We start from the raw sequence: 22670 nt of genomic DNA on the forward strand, positions 1-22670 counted from the left end.
TAAATTTGTGAATGATCATGTTCCGTCTGATTTTACTTATATAGGACTGGGCTTCACAATATTTTGTTGAAGAATTTTGTGTTCGCATTTTACTGTTACATTTCATCAAGGAGAAACTAATAAATTGTAATCTTAAAATGATTTTCAGGTTCTGCCACTCCAATCTCCATTAAGCATGAGCACAAATGTACTGCATTTAAACATGCCACAATATATATTCATTATTTGTTTTGCTTTGTCATTATCTTGTGCCAAGAGAGCATTATAAAATTGTCATGAACAAATCACTACAACAGGAATGAGTTCAGACGAGTAAATCTTTATTGTAAAGTAAAACAGAGATCTGCAAATATGAACATTTTACAACGGTAAATTGACCTCAGCACACAGATTCCAGCTTACTTAGCTGTGAAATATTTTTGTGATTCAAGCCCCAAGTGAGAACTGAAAGTCTGTGAGGAGTTACAAGTCTGTGAGGCAGTTTAGCACATCAACGCTTAAGTGAAAAATAAAATACAATAAAAACGCTGATACTAGAACAGCAGTTAAAGGTAGCCATATTTAAGCTTCCACATTTGGCTGTTATTGTTTTGTTTTCCATTACAGAGATCACATGGTACTTGTCAATTTTACTTCAGACAGAGAAAGGCAAAGACAGAGCAAGGGGGAGAAAGAGAAAGAATTAAGTTACCGAAGGACTGCAAATAATATTAACAATTACTGGTACTAGTGATTGTTGTCTATATTCCATCCATCACCGAAACTATACTTTAGCACAATGGACAAAACTCATGTAGCTTCTCGCAAACTTTCAGGTTTAGGCGAAAAGCTGAGTCAAGCTGTAGATACATGGCTTTAAATGTACATAGGGGGAATAAACAGTTTGCACTGTAAATACTTTAAATTTACACTACAAAATTCATAGACTCACAAGTGCTGGTGCCACTGTTGGTGTCTGTACTAAAAAAAAAAAAAAAAGTTTTGGATTTCATCATCTTACAGGAAATACGGTGTTGTTGTTCGAGGTGGAATGACCCTTTCAGAATCAGGCACTGCTCTAAAGAGCTTTGGCTCTCTTGTGTTAGCATCTTTGAAGACCATAATGGAGGCTATGTTGCCACAGCGATAGCAGTAGTTGGGAGCCGACCACACCGTGACCAACTTTTCATCGAACATAAACTTGTAGCCCTCGTGGACCAGTTGATGTGCCCGGCAAATCAGCTTTAGATTGTTGATATGGACAAACTGCAGGTTTTTGGTGAGAAAAAGAAATTCAGAAACATTAGGGGGGAATAATGAACAACACATCATCTGGTGAGAAAAAAACACTTTAGCTAAAACCACAATGATTTGAAAGCTGCTATTAACATTATGTAAAGAAATCACAGTACAAATTGAAGCAGTTATTCTTTAAATGATCATAATAAGGAACATGTTCTCTGCTTGCATGATTTCGCCGGGGACTGCAGCTTACCTCCCACATTCCAAAAACATGCATGTGTACCAGCATCTCTTGTGCATCTCAGGTGGTCACTCAACAAATTTTCAATTGGATTTATGTCTTGGTTCTGTTTGGGCCTCGACAAACCTTTGATTTTCTTCTGGTGAAGCCACTCTTCTGCTGATTTGGACATACGGTTGGGGTCATTGTTGTAGCGTATATTGGTTTTGGGTAAAAGCGTAAATAATTTTGGAAAAGAAGACGTCGGCAAGTGAACGCCTGCGTTTATTTCCAGTGTAGTTCGACGTACATTTAACGTTACAATCAAACTATGTTTGTCTCGTATAGGCCACCAGGTCTCTTTTCATATTCGTAAATCTTAGGAAAAGTGACGAAAAACCTTGATCAATCTGTTATCTAGAAGGCTGCTACGTGGATGAAAATAAATAGTTCTCGATTCCAGCGGTTTTACTATTTCATGCACACACACAAAGTCCACAACAGGAAGTGGAATTTTAGAGAAAATTTAAATCTACAAGGGAAGACTACAGGGTAAACTGCAGACGGACTTTATTAGGAAAGGGTACAGATAAACATTCATAAAGAAGGCTGAACCCATGACATAAGGGTGGAATGAGGATGTGTGGGGAGCGATGCGAGAGCTGGGAATTTCTGTGACCGATAGTATCACCCAATTATGCACTAATTTGTACTTGGTAATCAGCAAGTTGTACTCACATTGCCCAGAACAAGATTTAGGCAGGCGGGTCGATCCTCCCGATGGCTGGGCAAGGGCGCCAACAGGTGTATTTGCAGAAAAATGAGGAAAAAGGAAAAGCAAAAGAAAAAGCCAGCGTAGGGTGGCCGAAGCACTGGGGTGACGTTCGTCACCTGCTCAGAGAAAACTTGAGCCGCAAATTCTTCCTGCCAGATTCCTCTTAGTGGTGCTTCACGCACACACAAAAGTGTAGTTTTGGGGAGTGGGCAGAATAACTCAGCGGTCAGCGGTCGTCAGCGCGGCAAGGAAGGTTCTGCCGGGCGTACCCTGTTTCGGTGCGCCTCTCACACCTCGTGGTGAGAGGTGGTGCTTCCTGGCTGGGAGCCAGCATCTTTGTGAAGCAGGAGAACAAGAAGCCGGGAGATCAAAAGGCTCTGGCCTTTTGTACCAAGGAGAAAGGGGGCTGCCCCCAAAGGCAAAAGTAGGAAGACCACACCGCTGATTGAATTTCACCCTAGAATTATTTGGGGTTCAAAACCAGTGGAATAAGAAATTAATTCCCAGCTTTTGCATTGTCTCACACACCATGGTTAAACTATGCAATGAGTGTTGCCACCTTATTTGGTTGCTAAGAACACTTAGTTCATTATGTAACATTTTCATGTTGTTCTGAGGTAAACAGAATCATATTTGGTTGACAAACAGATTTAACCAGCAGACCTGTTGGAAAACAGTCATTAGTGACATTGTTATCATGATATACACTGGGAGCATTTGTGCAAAGTTCATAAAATATCAAACAGACATTTAAATTCAGTGAAGACTTTGGGTAATAATCCCTGGCTTGCAGTAACTCTCAAACGCCAGCGGGTGTCGCCCGCGTTCCACCAATGATCCCAGAGCGTCCAGTGGGACATTTAAAAAATAGTTAATTGTACTTTATTTGAGTTCCTGCAAAAGCGGCGAATAGTAATTCCATTGTGGCTTGTCTAACTGATAGAACCATTGTTGTCAATCTGTGCCATACTGATACAGTTGAAAAGAGGGTTTCCCAAACTTTTGGTCGGTATATCAGGGATGCAGAAAAAGGGGTCTTTGTTGGTGAGAAACCAGGTTTCCTGTGTCTTGAGCAAACAGACAGGCTCGCTGAGGGTCAGAAGAGAGGAATGCAGGGTTATCACCCAGTGGGGTTGCTGTTGACAACGTGTTCCATCGGGCATATTCGCTACATTGTCAAGGTCAAATTCCTCCTCGACTTTCAAGATGACATCTGTCTTGTCACTAGTTGCAGAAAAAGCTTTTGACAAAGTTAACTGGTCTTTTATTTTTGCATTACTTCACAAATTTGGCTTTGGTGATAAAAATGTTCACTGGATCACAATGTTATACAACTCACCCAAAGCAACTGTCACCACAAATGGGGTCACATCACAAAGTTTCACTTTACAAAGAGGAACACGAGAAGGATGCCGACTCTCACCCCTGTTATTTGCACTGTTTATCGAACCACTGACAATAGTGACACAGCAGAACACTATTAAAAAGGTATCTGCACTCCTGTGTCAGAACACAAAATCAATCTTCACGCCGATGATATCCTTCTTTATTTACAAGAACCCAAGTCATCACTTCAAACAGTTTTTAACCGCATTAAGACATTCTCGCAATTATCTGAATATGCTATCGATTGGTCAAAATCAACAATACTCCCTCTAACGACTAACTCGTGGAATCCTGCAGCCCAAAATCCAAACTTTCCTATTCTGACAGGGAATATAAAATATCTCGGCATTAATATCGCAGCAAAACTTACAAAATCTAAATCACATACCTCGACTGGAGAAAATTTGTGATGATTTAAAACACCTTCCTAGCCTTTCTAGCTCACTTTTAGGGCACATAGCTTTGGTAAAAATGAAAACGTTACCTCAAATTAACTATTTATTTTCAATGATCCCACTCAAACCCACATTAAAATGGGTCCAAATGCTGGACTCTGCCATTTTAATTTTTTACTCTAAAAATAAGAAAAACAGAATAAGTCTATCTACCCTTCAGAAAGGTAAAACAGAAGGCGGACATGACGCACCCAACTTCAAACACTATTATTTAGCTAGCCAAATACAGTACCTCATTAAATGGTTACATCTAAATATTGAACCACAATCTTGGCTGGAACTACAACTGATACACTGCAATAGGACCAAACTTTCAGACCTCACATTTATCAGCACAAGTCTCAAACACCAGAATTGTTTTAAGAAATATTATTGCAGCCACTATATCACCTTGGTGGAAAAGTCTACATACACTGGAGGGAAAAGGTATTTAGTCAGCCACCAATTGTGCAAGTTCTCCCACTTAAAAAGATGAGAGAGGCCTGTAATTTTCATCATTGGTATTTTTCTGTCCTCTCTCATCTTGTTCTATTGGTTAGTTGTTGCATGTGTTCACAGGGTGTCCTCCCCCATCCACAAATAAGAACAAAAATTTGACTATTGTAACATTACTTTTGGTCAAATATCTTCACTGTCTAACTATTGTTCTGCTGTGCTGCGCACCCTTTTTCCCCTTGTCAGTTATGTCCCTCTGTCTGTCCCTTAAAACCCATTTTCTGTCCGGCTGCATTTTCAATAAACATCAGAATAATTTAAAAATAATCATCAATTCCTCTGTACAATATGGCTGAGATAGAAAACATGCAGCGCTCCTCAGAGGAGGGGAAAGGTACATTTAGGTGATGACATTTATGATCATGGTTTATTATGTAGCTTTTTTACATGTAATGAATTTGAATATGTAGCTTGTTGTTGCTCAATATTTTTTAACTATATGGTTTTCCGACTAAATGTGGGTAGGACTTGGGTGATGAACGTCACATTCTCGGAGATTCGCATTATCAAGAGAGTGAAAAGACCTAAAAATGGCGGCCCCTATAAGCAAGTAGATGTAATGTTTTAAACATATTTTCTTAGAATAATTACTTTGTAGATTTAAGAAAAAAGCGGATGATAATGAAGATATGTACATTTGAATTTTTCTTTGATATCTTAGGTTTCGTTCCCCTTTTGGTGTTGTTTTTCTTCAGCTGAAACGGTGGGGCTTTTAGTCAAGGTGGAGTAAACTAGTTTCAAACGGAACTGACAAATACCACTCGATTTTGCATTTGTGTTGAATTTGAGAATGCATCAAAAGTATTACAACCCCAATTCCAATGATGTTGGGACATTGTGTTAAACATAAATAAAAGAGAATACAATGATTTGCAAATCATGTTCAACCTATATTTAATTGAATACACTACAAAGACAAGATATTTAATGTTCAAACTGATCAACTTTATTGTTATTAGCAAATAATCATTAACTTGGAATTTTATGGCTGCAACACGTTCCAAAAAAGCTGGGACAGGGTCATGTTTACCACTGTGTTGCATCATTTTGTGAACAAGTGCGTGAGAAAATAGTCGAACAGTTTAAGGACAATGTTCCTCAACGTACAATTGCAATCATCTACGGTCCATATCATCATCAAAGGGTTCAGAGAATCTGGAGAAATCACTGCATGTAAGCAGCCAGACCGAAAACCAACATTCAATGCCTGTGACCTTCGATCCCTCAGGCGTCACTGCATCAAAAACCGACATCAATGTGTCAAGGATATCACCACATGGGCTCAGGAACACTTCAGAAAACCAATGTCAGTAAATACAGTTCAGCGCTACATCCGTAAGTGCAACTTGAAACTCTACTATGCAAAGCAAAAGCCATTTATCAACAACACCCAGAAATGCCGCCGGCTTGCTGATCTAAGAAGGACTGATGCAAAGTGGAAAAATGTTCTGTGGTCCGACGAATCCACATTTCAAATTGTTTTTGGAAATTGTGGACGTCGTGTCCTCCGGGCCAAAGAACCATCCGGACTCTTGTGGACACAAAGTTCAAAAGCCAGCATCTGTGATGGTACGTGGCTGTGTTAGTGCCAATGGCATGGGTAACTTACACATCTGTGAAGGCACCATTAATGCTGAAATTACAAATATTCCTTCTGAGCAGTTGGGTACATACAGGTTTTGGAGAAACATATGCTGCCATCCCGTCTTTTTCATGGACGCCCCTGCTTATTTCAGCAAGACAATGCCAAACCACATTCTGCACGTGTTACAACAGCGTGGCTTCGTAGTAAAAGAGTGCGGGTACGAGTCTCCCATTGAAAATGCGTGGTGCATTATGAAGCGTAAAATACGACAATGGAGACCCCGGACTGTTGAACAGCTGAAGCTGAACATCAAGCAAGAATGGGAAATAATTCCATCTACAAAGCTTCAACATTTAGTGTCCTCAGTTCCCAAACATTTATTGAATGTTGTTAAAAGAAAAGGTGATGTAACACAGTGGTAAACATGACCCTGTCCCAGCTTTTTTGGATTGTGTTGCAGCCATAAAATTCTAAGTTAATGATTATTTGCTAAAAACAATAAGTTTTATCAGTTTGAACATTAAATATTTTGTCTTTGTAGTGTAGTCAATTAAATATAGGTCGTACATGATTTGAAAATCATTGTATTCCGTTTTTATTTAGGTTTAACACAACGTCCCAATTTCATTGGAATTGGGGTCGTAAAAGAATGGCTTCACCAGAAGAAAAAAAAAGTTTTACATTGGCCCAGCCAGAGCCCAGACTTAAATCCAATGATGCACTTACAGTGTGCAATGAAAACAAGCTTATTATACACTTATGAATTTTCGTATTCCCAACAGTTATCGGTTGTATTATTTATTTATTTTTTTAAGTTTTACATTTTTAAAAATAAATATTGTCTGGAACGACAATGAATAATCAATTTTAGCACAAGGAAATATCCCCTTACACATCCAGTCAGTCATCGACATGACCTGTGGTGTACAAACAGATGCAACCTACCTCATTTGTTACTTTAGCGCCAAATAGCCAGCCTGCTCCTCTTGGGCTGATGGCCCAAGTGTCTACATCTTCAGGGTCAGACCAAACCAAATCACAAAAGGCTCCTTTGTGAGGGATTTCCTGGTTCCGCTCAATGGTCCGAATTTGATCTAAGGTTTTAATGTCAGGAGAGAGGCCTCCATGTACACACAAGATCTGTTCATCCATTAGCTAGCAAAAACAAGAAAAGTGGAAAAAACATTAAATACAGCAACAGTTTAAAAACAACTGTGCAGTGTCTGAAATATCCGGTATCGCATCGTTTAAATGTGACGTAATTGGAGGTCTTTGGTGATACATTACTCATTCCATCGCTACAATACGTGATGCATGTATTTAAAGTTTACAGTAAGTAAAACCTTTTTCTGAGTGGTCAGCAGCTGTCATATCAAAGATTGAAACATTTTTTTCTTGTAACTCGACAATAAGAGCGTGGATTGATGACAAAAATTAAAACTGCGTGGCAGGCAAAAGGTAAACAGCTGGGCAATCGCTGATTGGTCAAAAGCAGAACTGTCAAATGTAAGGGAAAATCCATATTTTTTGGTCAAAAGCAGAACTGTTAAATGTAAGGAAAAGTCCGTATTTTGTTCTGGAAATCACTGAACGATGAAATAAACAAAAAATGAAATAAAAAACAAATTTAAAAAATAACAAAACGGCGTGTCGACATTGAACAGTTTGCCCAACCTCCCTGCTTTCTGGGTACTACCGCCAGTGAATGCTTGGTGCACGCTATTTTATTAACGAGCCTCTGAGGCGAAAGCTCTTTTTGCGTCTGGTGTCATCGCATTATAAGTCACTAATGATCACCTCCATGGCACCGTGTCATTATCACCGAGGGAGGATGAGGGGGAAGAACATTCACTAGCGTGGTAGCCAACTGTCCTTTTCACCCAACGTCCATCTCCCTTGCTTTCCGTACACGCGTCCTGCTACCTTCATGGCCCTCCGGAAAATCGGAAACCACAGACTCATGAACAATATACAGGGGCTGAATATAGTATAGTATAAGTATTTAACACGTCACCATGTTTCTCACAAAATATATTTCCAAAGGTGCTATTGACATGAACATTTCACCAGATGTTGGGAACCACCCAATTAATCCATACATACAAAGAAAGTAGAACAAATTAGATCAGAAATTAAGTTGTGTGTAATAATGTAAAATGACACAGGTAAAAAGTATTGAACACGCCAACTGGTATTTATTTAATATTTTGTACAAAAGCCTTTGTTTGCAGTAACAGCTTCAAGACGCCTCCTGTATGGAGAAACTAGTCACATGCATTGCTCTGGTGTGATGTTGGCACATTCCTCCACACAACCAGTCTTCAAATCTTGAAGGTTCCGTGGGCTTCTTTTATTGACCTTGAGTGTCAGTTCTTTCCATAGATTTTAGATTGGAATCAAGTCAGGTGATTGGCTGGGCCATTCTAGCAGCTTTATTTTATTCATTATTTTTAAACCAATTGAGAGTTTCCTTGGCAGTATGTTTTGGATCATTATCATGCTGAAATGTCCACCCTCGTTTCATTTTCATCATCCTCGTAGATGGGAGCAGATATTTCTCAAGAATGCCTCGGTACATTTGCCCACTGATCCTTACTTCAGTAATGTGAAGTTTACCAGTACCATTTTCTGAAAAGCAGCCCCACACCATCATGTTCCCACCTCTGAACTTCACGATTGGCATGCTGTTTTTAGGGTGATGTGCAGTGCCATTTCTCCTCCAAAGGTGGTGTCCATTATGGCATCCATCAATTTTCTGTCCCGCTTATCCTCACTACGGTCGCAGACGTGCTGGAGCCTATCCCAGCTATCTTTAGGCGAGAGTCGGGGTACATCCTGAACTGGTCGCCAGCCAATCGCAGGGCACATATAAACAAACAAAATCTGCACGCACATTCACACCTACGGGCAATTTAGAGTCTTCAATTACCCTACCACGTATGTTTTTGGGATGTGGGAGGAAACCGGAGTACCTGGAGAAAACCCACACAGGTACGGGGAAAACATGCAAACTCCACACAGGTGGAGCCGGGATTTGAACCCCGGTCCTCAGAACTGTGAGGCAGATGTGGCTAACCAGTCAACCACCGTGCCGCTTATGGCATCCAAACAGTTCAATTTTGCTCTCATCAGACCAGACTATATTCTCCCAGTATTTAACTGTCTTGTCTAAATGTTGTTCAGCAAACTTTAAGCAAGCTTTGACATGCTTTTTTCAGCAATGGGGTCTTACGTGGTGAGCGTGCATACAGGCTATAGCGGCGGAGTACATTACTCACTCTTTTCCTTGTGACAACAGTACTTGCTACTTCCAGGTCTTTTTGAAGCTCTCCACAGGTGGTCCTTGGCCCTTGGACAACTTTTCTGATTATTCTTTGCACTCCTCTGTCAGAGATCTTGCGAGGAGCACGTGATCAAGGCAAATCTAAGGTGGTATTATTGGCTTTCCACTTACGTATTATGGCCCCAACCGTGCTCACTGGAACATTCAGAAGCTTAGATGTTCACCTCTAACCAATGCCATCGTTATGTTTTGCAACAATTACTTTGCGATGGTCTTGAGACAGCTCTCTGCTCTTTCCCATCATGAAATGTGTCTTGACACACCTTGGCAATGAGACCTTTTTGTAGGCCATTAATTAGGACTGAACTAGCTGATATACATTTGCAGTGACAAGGGCCTGGATTGCTCTTTGATTATTGATAGATTTTAGGTGTTGTCTTGGCTTTCCATACCTTTTGGCACCTCCCTTTCTTCATGTGTTCAATACTTTTTCCCTGTGTCATTTCAGATTTTTACACACAAATTAATTTCTGATCTTATTTGCTCTACTTTCTTTGCATGTATGGATTACTTGGGTTGTTCCCAACATCTGGTGAACATTTTGTCAATAGCACCTTAGGAAATATGTTTAGTGAGAAAGATGGTGACGTGTTAAATACTTATTTCAGCCGATGTGTATGCAGGGTTGCTACAAAAGGATTTCTGCTGTCCCACAAGGCAAAATTTCTCACTATACATAACATTACTTGTTCAAAAGGTCAAAATATTCCTCTATATATTAAGTGTTTTCAAATTCAGGGTAGAAAAGCATAAAATTAGTAATTTAGTACTTAGTCAAAATTTCACTCAAATTATTTCCCAAAACAGCATTTTGAAAAATTGCTCTACAAATCTCAGCAATTGCTATACAAAAATAATGTTGTATTGTAATAAATAGATGGATGGATGGATGAATAAAGGCTATACAGAATTTTTTAGTATTTCAGACCCTGCTGTATAGCTGTTACCAAGGGGGTAAGATCAGCTAAAAAGTGATTTAGCCTGACAAGCAGACAGGATCTCTTTTTTTCAGGCAGTCTGGAAAATTATTAAAATGTCATTTTCAGCAAGGGAATCCTATGGTACTATTTTTGCTCATGTCTTTTTCTTGGTTCTGATCAAATTGTTGCAGGATCCACCCCAAAGTTTTTGAGACCTTCCTGCTTTTAGCAAATTGAAACTGAATCCATAGTTACCATCTTCATCTGTTCACTGGGCAGTGAGAACCATAGCCATCCAGAAAGGTGTATGAATCAACTCAAAATAAACAACCATATAATATTACTGGTAACTGAATACTTACAGCTGCCACTGTTAACATATCAAACACTTTGGTGCAATAACGCCAGGCATTAGCGTTTCCATATTTGGTCTGGCACTCATCTGTTGAACAAATACAAATTGCAAACACAGTTATGATTACTGGAGGTGCAAACAGGAGGTGCAAACATTTTAGACTGACTTATATTGAGTTAAAAACTGATCATTCTTTGACTTTCATCTCACCATAAAATCCGTAAACTTGAGTAATTTGTCTGCTCTCATGATTTCCACGTAGAAGAGTGATGCGGTCTGGCCATTTAGCTTTCAGCACCAGCAGGTAGGTAAAAGTCTCCAAACTGTAATATCCTCGGTCAACAAAGTCTCCCTTAAAGATCAGAGGTTTTTTGTTGTTGTTTGTTTTTTTAAATCAACATGAGACCAATGGTGAGACCCTTTAACATAATTTGTTCTTAAGTTACATTAATATGAAAAATATACAAACCATAAATATGTAATTTGTATCTGGAACTTGGCCACCAGTTCGAAAGAGTTCACAAAGATCATAAAACTAGCACAAATAGAGGAAAAAAGAAATATGAGAAAAAACAAACTTTATACATAGCATGAAGCTAGAAAAAAAACTAAAACTAAACTAAATTTATGGCACTAGCTTTTCCTGTCTGGAGCTTTCACCTGTCCGTGTATGTCCCCACATACTGTTACTGGAGTTGAAACAGGTTGAACGTTTGACTCCTCCAGCAGAAGGTCACACACATAGTCACATAATCGCTGTATAGTGGAAAAGACAGAAGTGGTGAGGGTTCAGACATCATTTACTATTGGGACTAAGAAACTACCAAATTGTATATACTTGATAATTATGATCAAAACATTATGAAGCATATTGTGTATGCATAAACATTTACAGGATACATTAACTAAAGGTATAACATTAGATTTATCATCAAGTACATGATTTAAAGCAACATGAGTATAAGCGTTATAGAATATCTTTTTTTATGAAGTAATTAAGACGAAATACAAACATATTTTAAATTCTGGCTAAATCAATGTGAGAGTCCTTCTGTCATCAGTCAGTGGTTCTGATCCACATCCCACAACACAGGCGACATTAACCCAGAGGAGGGCACTGGGAACACATGACACTTTGACAGATACCTACTACAGGCACATACTTAACAAAATTGATCGCTCATGAGGCATAATGATAAAGAAAGGTCGAACCGATGATTTAAATTTTTGATTCAATGAGAATGGGCAGAACAGCTCACAATACATTCTCTTTAGCTTTAGCTTTACGAAAATCTGTTAGAGAAACCTAAAATTCCGACTATTACAATTTGATTTTTTTGCATACCGATATAATGTTTATAATACTATTTCAAGTTGACGGCTGCTGAATTCAAATATCCATGTTACCACCGAGGACTGGCAGTAAATGCGTTTGAATGTTACAACCCTCGCTTCTCGGCATAGACTCCAATGCATTCGCTAACCATATCGCGATGCACATGTTCTGAATGGAAGCATATTATGGTGTTATTTTAGTGATTTGCTTTACCACTAACATTGCATGTCTCTCAGTCTGAAAATTGTGTTTCTTCCCGTATACACACCAGCATAACGATTCATGTTTAATCGTCTCGCTGTCAACAGCGTCAGGTCACGACTTAGATGTCTGATCAATGTATCGTTAGAGATGTATGGCAAACCAAGGTGATCATATCGACTGTTTAATAAATGACACAAGCTTCTTCTCTCCGTTCACTTCCTGGCCGCATAGACTAAACCAGGGTGCTAACGCTACTAACTAGCTTAAGCTAACCACACTTAATTACACATATTAACCACAATTTGTGCTACAAGCACACTAGCTCTTCTTACTGAATGCGTTCATATTATGGATATTTTACCTTTAAGTCATTTTCTGGAAGATATTTGCACTGTTTTGCGATGTCCGCATATTTCTCCAGATCTAGAGGCGCCATTGTGTCCACCGATTTGTCTTACGTAACTTCCTGCCAAGCTCCACGGCCCATGGTTGTTTTTTGAAACGCTCTACCGCCATCCAACCATCCGTATGCTACAGTGCGCCTATCAAGATCATTTTGGCTAAGAGGCATATTTGTAATAAATGCTTTCAAGCAATCAAAAAAAAATAACTACTAAGGAAAATAAGCGTCTGGTATTATGCAGTCCGTTGTGCGCCTTTGTTATGTGATTTATACTACATAATAGGCTGATACACAACGTGTATTTTCATTTATTTGAGAAAGTGGGGAGGAGGAAATAAACCTGAGCATTTTTGGTCTGGGTGTTATGGTCTGTTATTTTAGTGGATTATGTGTTTTTGTTTTTTTTCTTTCTATTCTCTTTTAAACTTAAACTAACAGAACTAATTAAAAGCATGCGATTTAAAAGGCGGACGGTTAATTCCTTGTATTCGTCGTCGTACATTTTCATTCAAGGCTAGGCATAAAATGTATAAAAATGTTTGGAATATGTGTTAAATGTGAATGTTTTAACAAAGACATCGCTTCTGTCAGCACAGCTTGGTCATAATAAAGGAGGGGAACGTTGTACTGTGAGAATCTTGACCCTCTCGAATTGATTATGACGCCCGTCCAATCATCTTACAGGGGCTGTTCTTTCATTGGTGTGCTCGGGTTCCTATTGGCTCATGTACTAAATGCTCCTGCGGTGGAGCCACTGTAGGTTGCAGAGCAATGACTTGTGGTTCATGAGGCAACAAACCGGGAGACATCAATGGTGGAGTACGCATCCATTCAGGGAAAGGTCTGACAGAGACCGTTGCTGGGGCTTACATGGAGAGCTGAGACTGAATATGAGATTAACGTCCTTAATGATGTACATATCGTCGGTTGTGGTATTTATTTTGTCTGTATATATCGAATTTTCTGAAGCTGCACCTCGCATCAGTCTATACGATGCGTCGCATATCTCCGGGAAGCCAGACACAGCCTCCGACACCTGGGAGACCTTCCATACAGATATGCCTCGCCGTTGGTTCGCGTTGACACAGTCTTCTGCTATTGGCATACCAAACCATATCCCAAAAAACAGCCTTCGTTCTGCAACAACTGAGCCGACGAGCACCGATTTCGACTCCGGGATCATTTTAACAGCGAAAGAAGACAACACGGCGCCGATTTCCAGGTTAAGCGCCCCCCGCAAAAGATCCGCTGATGCACTCTTTGCCCCAGAGAAAATGCTACAGACAATGACGTCCATGGTTTCGCAACGGACAGACAACGATGCGTGGTCGGCAGATTCTGTCGACACTTCTGTTACCTCAGTGGAGAATAGTCAAGGTGAGTGTCGTCGAATGCAGTATCAGTGAAAGTGGATCATTTGGTCTTCAGTGTTATGGTTTCACTTGAAAAGGTAAAGGAAAGAGGCGTGTAGAAATCGAGTCACTGCCGGGCACGTCTAATATCTGCTGGAAGAGGAAGGATTGCACTGTGCTTTTGACGCAGAGTCCAAATAAAGCCCGTTGCAACAATGGGCAGACCCCATCAGTTTATGCTTGCTGCACCGCCTCAAATAATCACAGCGCAAATTGTAATGTCGTCCTGTTAAAAACACTATCCGTGTCTAATGAACATTAACGTGCCCTACATGAGGCCCCTTAATAAAAGATGAGTGTGCCACATATTATACAGCGTACGGAAGGGGGGTGTAAGGTTGATCCTGTTGTTTAAAGAGGGTATCCACTCTGCCAAGCCACACAGCATATGTACAGACCCATGGTCATTTTATATTAAGCCAAGCAGGATTTATGTGAAAAGGACATTACATTCAGATCCCCCTGTGAATTCCACTTATTATTATGGATGTGGAATATGCAGAACAAGGATACCCAACCAAAATGGCCAGGCAGCCAAAGCCATGAATGAGCAATGGCAGTGGCACCCCTCCTCTCCCATCTCCAAGCATCAATGTGGAAGTCTTGATTAAATCCCAGCCACAAGCACAAGTTGTGACAATAATTATTTTATGTTTTTGACCAGCGTATCCTAGCTCACCAAGTTGATTTTGCCAAAGAAATTTTTAACAAAACATGACCAGTGATGTTTTTTCTTTCTAGCCAAATATTGCATAAACTGTTCTGTGTTCCTTGGGAAAAAAACACAACTGGCCTCATTGTTACTTCCTTCTAAGGAGAACAACTCCAGAGTTTTATTTCATATTGTATAATTTAGATGAATAATAATGTATTAATATAATATAGAATAATTAATTGATATAATTAAATATATTAATTTATCGGCGGCACAGTGGTCGACTGGTTAGAGCGTCTGCCTCACAGTTCTGAGGACCGGGGTTCAATCCCTGCCCCGCCTGTGTGGAGTTTGCATGTTCTCCCGTGCCTGCGTGGGTTTTCTCCAAGCACCCCGGTTTCCTCCCATATCCCAAAAACATGCATGGTAGGTTAATTGAAGACTCTCAGTTGCCCGTAGGTGTGAATGTGAGTGCGAATGGTTGTTTGTTTATGTGTGCCCTGCGATAGGCTGGCAACCAGTTCAGGGTGTACCCTGCCTCCTGCCCGATGATAGCTGGGATAGGCTCCAGCGCTCCCGCGACCCTTGTGAGAAGAAGCGGCTCAGATAATGGATGGATGGAATTCATATATCCATCCATTTTCCGTACCGCTTATCCTCTCTAGGGTCTCGGGCGAGCAGGAGTCTATCCTAGCTGACTCTGGGCGAGAGGCGGGGTACACCATGAACTGGTCGCGAGCCAATCGCAGGGCACATATAAACAACCAACCCTTCGCACTCACATTCACACCTACAGGCAATTTAGAGTCTTTAATTAACCGACCATGCATATTTTTGGGATGTGGGAGGAAACCGGAATACCCAGAGAAAACCCACGCAGCCACAGGGAGTTCATACAAACTCCACACAGGCGGAGCCGGAACAATGAATATAATATGATAATATTATAATATCATGTTCGGACTGATATTGGCTCCTTACATCAGGGGTCCAGTTCTGTGGTGTTTTTACATTGACTCATCCTTACTTCACTGTTATTATGACAAAAGTAGCTTTCAAAATAAAATTAAACTGATTTGATGTGGGACAAACATAAAATGAATGGGTCTGCTATTGTTAAGACTCTCTGTTTCAGTGGGGTGGGGACGTCCGCAGAATTGCAGCATCAGTCACATACAAGGTTGTTAAAAGCTTGTTAAAGATATCCAGCAGTTCAATTGTATGTTTTTCAAACATGAGTTGGGTATGGATTTTGTTAGATTTTCTTCTAAATTTTCTAGCATTTGCGAAAAATACTACCAAGGAAGAACACCTAAGACTTCCTTTTTGTTGTTGTGTTGGTTCCTCAGATATTCTTTTTTAAAATTATTGTAGCACCTACCTTTATCTTGAAAGGTGACCATTATAGTGAGACAAATTACCAAGCCTTTGTGCTCAATTAGATGAGTTAGGCATATGGCTTAGAAACTCCAATAGCTATAGCATTGTTATGTAATTTATTGAGCTCTGTTTGACTTCAGTGGTCAAAATTAAATTTGCACTTTAATGTGAAATTACCCAATAAAGCTTGAGCTTGGTGCATTCTTGAGCTCCTATCATTGTTCCATTGAAAAGGTAACTTTCACGATAATATCACATCAACAAAGGCATTATCCTCTATCACATGGCAGGGCCTCACAGACAGCTATGCAAGCCTTTACTTTCCATTTTTGCAGTTTGATACCTACAGGACAAAAGGAAGAGTTAAAATTGTTTTTCACGGTAGCAGCAAGTACTGAGTAAGGCTCGAGAGGAATTTTGCGACTTGTTTTGAACAGCCTACCCCTGTTTGAATAACAGCCATTCTGTCACAACACGTCGCAACAGATAAACTAGACAGGGAGAGGTGAGCCCAACCGCCCTTTCTCTTTCCACCGCACACAGGTCTAGTCCAATCGACATCAGACACAGTGTCTGTGTGTGTGTGGCTGTAATAGCTTAACTTCACACCTAATGAAAGGCCATTTTTTAAGAATGAAAAACAGTGTGTGTGTGTGTGTGTGTGCGGGCGCATGTGTATGAGGTGGGATAGGCATTAACTGGATTTCACACATTATTTGGCATGATCAGGGTTGACAGTTCGTCTGTGCCTGTTACTGAAGCAAAGAGCCCGGGAGTGTAGGCTCTACAGGCTTGCATAACCACAGGCCTTTTTTAACTTGCATAAAAGTGCAAATAACACGAGAGGAGCAATACCATCTGAATTGTATTCCAGAGCAGGAATATACTGTATTCGCATTCAGTTGTCCATTTCACCTCATCTAACTGCTAGGTGTGTTGTTGTTTTATTTAGTTTTTTTTTTTTTTTTTTTAAATAGAAAACAGAAATACCTCATCTGTTGTGCAGTGTTGGCTACTGAACCAAGCACAAGTGTGAGATAATGTTTAATGAGGTCTGTAGTCGCCACTCGTTGCACTGAATCTGAGATCAGATAAATAATAGATAACTACTCAGTGCTGGTCAAGGTCATCTGTGTGTCAACATATCCTGGATTCTTTTGTAAAGTACACAATCTTGAACAGTGCAAAATATTTCCTTTACAACTTTTCTTGAAATGAGTTAGTTTCTGTTGCTTGTTGTTTTTAAATGCGATTAATAATACCAATGTTTTTCCTCTATTGTCACGATCGATGTCAATGATACACTTTACACACTTCGGTACAAGCAGCATGGGTTTACTTCCCACTCAGCGACAGTGTGAATGGTTGTGTACCTCGATATGTTCCCTGGTGACCAGTCCAGGGTGTAGTCTGCCTTTTGCGGTTAGTCAGCTGGGATAGTCTCCAGCTACCCGCAACCCTGAATGGGATAAGCTTTATAGAAATGGATGGATGTGTTCTCTCTGCTTAACATTTCTTGAAATAAAAGAGAGTATTTAGAAGCAATGTACCTTTTAAGGCTCAACAGAATACCTGCAGTCCTGTATTATGGGGTTGGGGGTGGGGGAGGGGTGGACTAAAAATTTGCAGTGGGGCCTCAGGGAGGTGCAACCTGAGATTATACTATGCTACAGTATCTTGCAGGTGTCACAAACATGATGCCTGCAGGCCAGGTAGTCTAAAGGACTCCATGAGTAGCCCGCGGGCCTGTTCTCAAAATAACTCACAAGTGAAGGGGCATTGTGAGTTCCTAGGAATGTCGTAGAAGTAATGAGGTTCATAGAAATAAAGTGTTGCATATTGATATTTAGGCGGCACGGTGACCGACTGGTTAAAGCATCTGCCGACTGGTTAGAGCGTCTGCCTCACAGTTCTGAGGACCGGAGTTCAATCCCCGGCCCCGCCTGTGTGGAGTTTACATGTTCTCCCCGTGCCTGCGTGGGTTTTCTCCGGGCACTCCGGTTTCCTCCCACATCCCAAAAACATGCACGGTAGGTTAATTGAAGACTCTAAATTGCCCGTAGGCGTGAATGTGAGTGCGAATGGTTGTTTGTTTGTATGTGCCCTGCGATTGGCTGGCAACCAGTTCAGGGTGTACCCTGCCTCCTGCCCTATGATAGCTGGGATAGGCTCCAGCACGTGAGGAGAAGCGGCTCAGAAAATGGATGGATGGATATTGATATTTATCTGTTCCTACTTTAAATTATTGTTTAATTATTGTGAAAATCATTAACATGATCAGTGTCTTCACATACAGTAGATCAGGAGTGTCAAACATATTTGTCACGTACTACATTGTAGGTATGTTTTTTCACATAGGGCCATTATGTCTGTGAAACTATAGAATTTTTTTGTCACCTCATCATTGTATTATATATACACAACAAATTGATGGCTAAGTAGTTTTGAAATCGGAAGTCAAGGACAACAGTTTAACCACTTGTTAATGTAATTATTATTACATTAACAAGTGGTTTGGTAACAAAAATGCTTTCAATATAGCTCAATGTTTGTTTATTATTTATTACATATAAGATTTTGAAATTTTGGTACAGATTTTAGCAAGACTCATGGAAGTTGATGCAAATGATTGGCTTTTGCGGGCCTCATCAAGTGATGTGGTGGGCCGGATGTGGCTCCTGGGCGTTGTGTCTCACACGTGACAAGGTGATTATCATTAATTATTAATGATAACATATAGCTAACGTTAATGTGAGCAAACATGTTGTTTCAGAAGTGTGAATCAAACTGGTAGCCCTTTGCATTAATCTGTACATAATAAGTAGGTCTCAGTTTCAAAAAGGTTGATAACCCCTTGTATAAAGGGTCATGATCGTAGTTTGTATGATAACCCAGTGCAAGAGTAATTAATTTGACTGGGTTTTAAAGTTGTGTTAATGACAATATTTCAATTTCATTTACCAGTGCTTTACTGTAAACTAATACAGTACAGGTGAACAAGATTTAGTAGGGCCGAAACACATTTTAATGTGTAGTTTTTCAACTGACCCCTAAAAAACCCATTATATTGCTCACAGCTAGCATGGGTGAGTGTATAATATCTCGTGTGTGTAGTGCAGTAAATTATAATGTATAAAACAGTATAATGTCAAAGTGTTCCATTTAAATGCTTTTTCACCTTAATGCACATTTACACAGGTACCACCACGGATTAGATTTTGCATGTATTTAATTTATCGAGATAATTTCCTACTGCAAATGGTTTTCGTGACATAAAGAAATTAATACTCAAAGAAAGCATATGTCAGAGGCTTTCAGATATAAATGTAGGATTTGTACAAGAATATTACATGTTATACAAACAGTAAACAATATAATTTTTTTGAAGGTTTTGTGTTCTTTGTCTCATGAGCAATTTTTGTTTACTGGAGACATTGTTTATACTGCATGTTAAAATTAAAATGTTATAAGATAAATCTGATTTCAGATCAGAATTGTTGTCAAAGTGATAGTAGAACCATTTAAATTTTGGTTATTCTATACTGGTTGCCTTTTGGGAAAAAAACAAATGTAATCATATTCTCTACCAAGCACCAAATGATTAAATATCATCCAGTCATGTAAACACAGTTTCATCCTTTTGTCTCACCCATTGTTGTGCTTGTTTGTCCACCCAGATGGCTTCTGTAACTGCAGCACTGGAGGAGAGGGGATTTTGTATCCGGAGGAGTGTAACCAGAGCACTGGTCAGTGCTCTTGTCTGGATGGCTACAGTGGCCTACAGTGTGACGACTGTGAGGAGGGGTACTTTACCAATGGCACCAGCGGCTGCCTACCCTGCGCCTGTGACTCATTTGGTGCAGTGAGCCACCTGTGTGACAGGTACTCTTCTGAAGTGCTTCAATGATTGATTTAATACACACTGGCCATGTTGGGGCTTTGTATTGGTTGCTGGTATTTCTTTCAGCTTGTGCATATGATACCAAGATAAAATCATGAAAGATGTATGTCAAGTTAAATCGTTCCCTCCTGTAAAAAGAAGAATACATCCTTAAAAGATGAAAATTAATTACATCAATGCCTATGATGAGTGTATGTAAACCTCTAACAAAAACTGTAAGATATGCAGGGTAAATACAGAAACTGTATTCTTGTTGTAACTGAAACTCTTGTTGTAATCACATTTGCATTACCTTTGAGCAATGCTCCACACTTGCAGTAACTTTGATGTGTTATATTTTAATATTATTCAAAGTTTAGAGTAATAATTGGTATTTAGTGTAGTGTGGTGTCTCCTGCAGTGAGTATCATGAAGAGGTCAGTTGAGCTTACTTTCCATTGCTACTGTGTGTCTTCAACTTTTGAATTTTAAATTATTTTTAAATTAATTTTAAAAATTAAATTTGAATTTTTTTTAGATCATACAGTTGCGATAAAGTATGAAACAGCCCTCATTCCCGTGATTCTCAGGTCATTAAATTGATCGCAACTTGACTGTTCTGGTTGTCTTAGAAGACGTTTCACCTCTCATCTGAGCAGTTGAGTTTCTCCACACCGACACTGGCTAGTCTGTCCTAACTAAACACTGTTGCATGAACTGATGAAGCCTGCTCGGATGAGAGCCAAAACGTCTTCTAAGACAACCAGAAGAGTCCAGTTGCGATCGATTCAATGCCCTGAGAAAGCCCTCAGTCCCCTCCATCCCCCTTTTAGCCTGTATTTCTCCGACTGATATAGTCTGTGTGTCTTCAAACAACTGACATCATTTACTGTTTACTGTGACGACCGAAGCAGTGTTTTATAGGTGAAAGTCGATCACTGCAAACTGAGGCAGCTTGAGCCAAGTTTTGCTGTGGCAATAGGAGCATAAGTCTGACTGTGATCACAAAGTATGTACAGTATATGAAATTACTATTGTAATGTTCAGGATATTGGCTCATTTAGAGCTAGTATTACATTACAAACATTCTCTGTTGGTTTTTCTCATTTGATAAGTAAAAAAGTTGTCCATGTACAGGAACTCACAAATGTGTGTAAACCCTCGTATTTTTGTAAATATTTCCTTTTATCTTTTCATGAGACAGCAAAAAAGAAATCACACTTTGCTACAATGTATATTAGTCAGTGTACAGCTTGTATAACAGTGTACAGTAAATTTACTTTGTTGAGTTTATTTAAATAACGCAACACAAAGCTATTAATATCTAAAGATCTTACAAAAAAACTGAATACACCCCAAAGTGAGAATTTGGCCTAAAGTATCAGTATTTTGTGTGGCCACCATTATTTTCTAGCACTCCCTTATGCCTTTTGGTCATAGAGTTGACAAGAGCTTCACAGGTTATTGTCCTTTTCGACTCCTCCATGACGTCATCACAATGCTGGTAAATGTTAGAGACCTTATGCTCCTCCACCTTTTGTTTGAGGATGCCCCAGGAATGCCCAGTAGGGTTTAGGTCTGGAGACATGCTTGGCCAGTCATCTTTTCAGCTGGCATTTGAACAGAGGTGTGAATACATGTTATATCAGCTGTTTAGTTACACTGTTGCAAGCAGTACATTGACTACTTAACATTGTAACAGTGTAATTTCTTCAGCGTTGTCCCATGAAAAGATAAAATACTGTATTTACTAAAATGTGAGGAGTGTAGTAACTTTTGTGAGATACTGTAGATGCGCCTTGATTATTTTTATGCCTAAATTAAAAACAGTGTCAAACCTGGCAAAACTATTTATTAGATTGATAGATTAGATTAGATTGACAACATTGGAATTGGTTATACATGGTGTCCCTAAAAATGTACTCACACTTCGACTGGCTATTAAGTTACTCATAGTGTATATTTTGTTTTCCTTTGGATGTTGTTTGACACAGATACATTTTTACTCATTAAAATAAAAGAAAATAACAAAATTTAAGATCATTTAATGGCATAAAAGAAAATATTAGTCATCCCCCCCCCCAAGTCGACTCATTCCTGCATGTTTGAAAATATTTCAACTGGTTTCCAGCAGTTTCCAAACACGGCTGATAACTCAGCCCATTGGATTTGACAAGATTTTGGAACATTTAATTTAGAATTTCAAGACATTGTCTTCCAATTTCTTATTCGGTTTATTTTTATTTTATTAATTTATTTTTGTTTTTTTGCTGGGGACTAATAATGTACATGCTGGTGAAATGTCTTGTGACAAAACTCTGAGTTAATTAATCAACAAGGGAAATCTGGAAATGCCAAATAACGTCCATAGTAGTCAATAGGAAAAAAAATTCCGAGCGCGTTATAAGTTGTGGTCGATAATATTAAACTTCAGTCCCGTAGGTGGTGGTTGTTTGCGTTACAAAATGGTTTACTACATCCTAGCAAGTACAGGAGAAGAAGGCAAAATGTTTTTTTGTGTGTGAAGCTAGTAATATACATTGACACAAAGGAATGATTGTATGATTTTTATAAATGGACAAACTGACACAAAACAACTTAATTTGCATTTGAATGTACACTCGTTATTATGTGGGAAATGTGAT

General features: G+C 39.4%; 2 protein-coding genes across 4 annotated transcripts in view; one reads left to right on the forward strand and one right to left on the reverse strand.

Moving 5' to 3' along the window:
• Window positions 1-299: 299 nt before the first annotated feature.
• Window positions 300-12765, reverse strand: ppp6c (protein phosphatase 6, catalytic subunit). Of its 2 annotated transcripts, none has more exons than XM_061673114.1 (7): window positions 12657-12765; window positions 11416-11511; window positions 11225-11290; window positions 10966-11107; window positions 10763-10842; window positions 7083-7292; window positions 300-1245 (listed from the first exon to the last, which is right to left on the reverse strand). In XM_061673114.1, the coding sequence occupies exons 1-7, from the start codon at window positions 12729-12731 to the stop codon at window positions 997-999; spliced, it is 918 nt and encodes a 305-aa protein (XP_061529098.1). In that variant the 5' UTR covers window positions 12732-12765; the 3' UTR covers window positions 300-996. The 2 variants fall into 2 exon arrangements, with proteins under 2 accessions (XP_061529098.1, XP_061529100.1); XM_061673116.1 differs by lacking the exon at window positions 300-1245 and adding an exon at window positions 1252-3305.
• Window positions 12766-13458: 693 nt separating this feature from the next.
• The window catches only part of si:ch211-158d24.2 (multiple epidermal growth factor-like domains protein 9), a 72933-nt gene continuing 63721 nt past the window's right edge, over window positions 13459-22670 (forward strand). For both annotated transcript variants that reach the window (XR_009768350.1, XM_061673117.1), the window contains exons 1-2: window positions 13459-14075; window positions 19823-20027. Coding sequence is in view for 1 of the 2 variants with exons in the window: in XM_061673117.1 (XP_061529101.1) it covers window positions 13484-14075; window positions 19823-20027 (797 nt within the window). In the remaining variant the exon portion in view is untranslated. The remainder of the gene's footprint in view (window positions 14076-19822; window positions 20028-22670) is intronic.

Source organism: Phycodurus eques, chromosome 3 (genome assembly GCF_024500275.1).
Source record: "Phycodurus eques isolate BA_2022a chromosome 3, UOR_Pequ_1.1, whole genome shotgun sequence".
NCBI classification, from domain to species: Eukaryota; Metazoa; Chordata; class Actinopteri; order Syngnathiformes; family Syngnathidae; genus Phycodurus; species Phycodurus eques.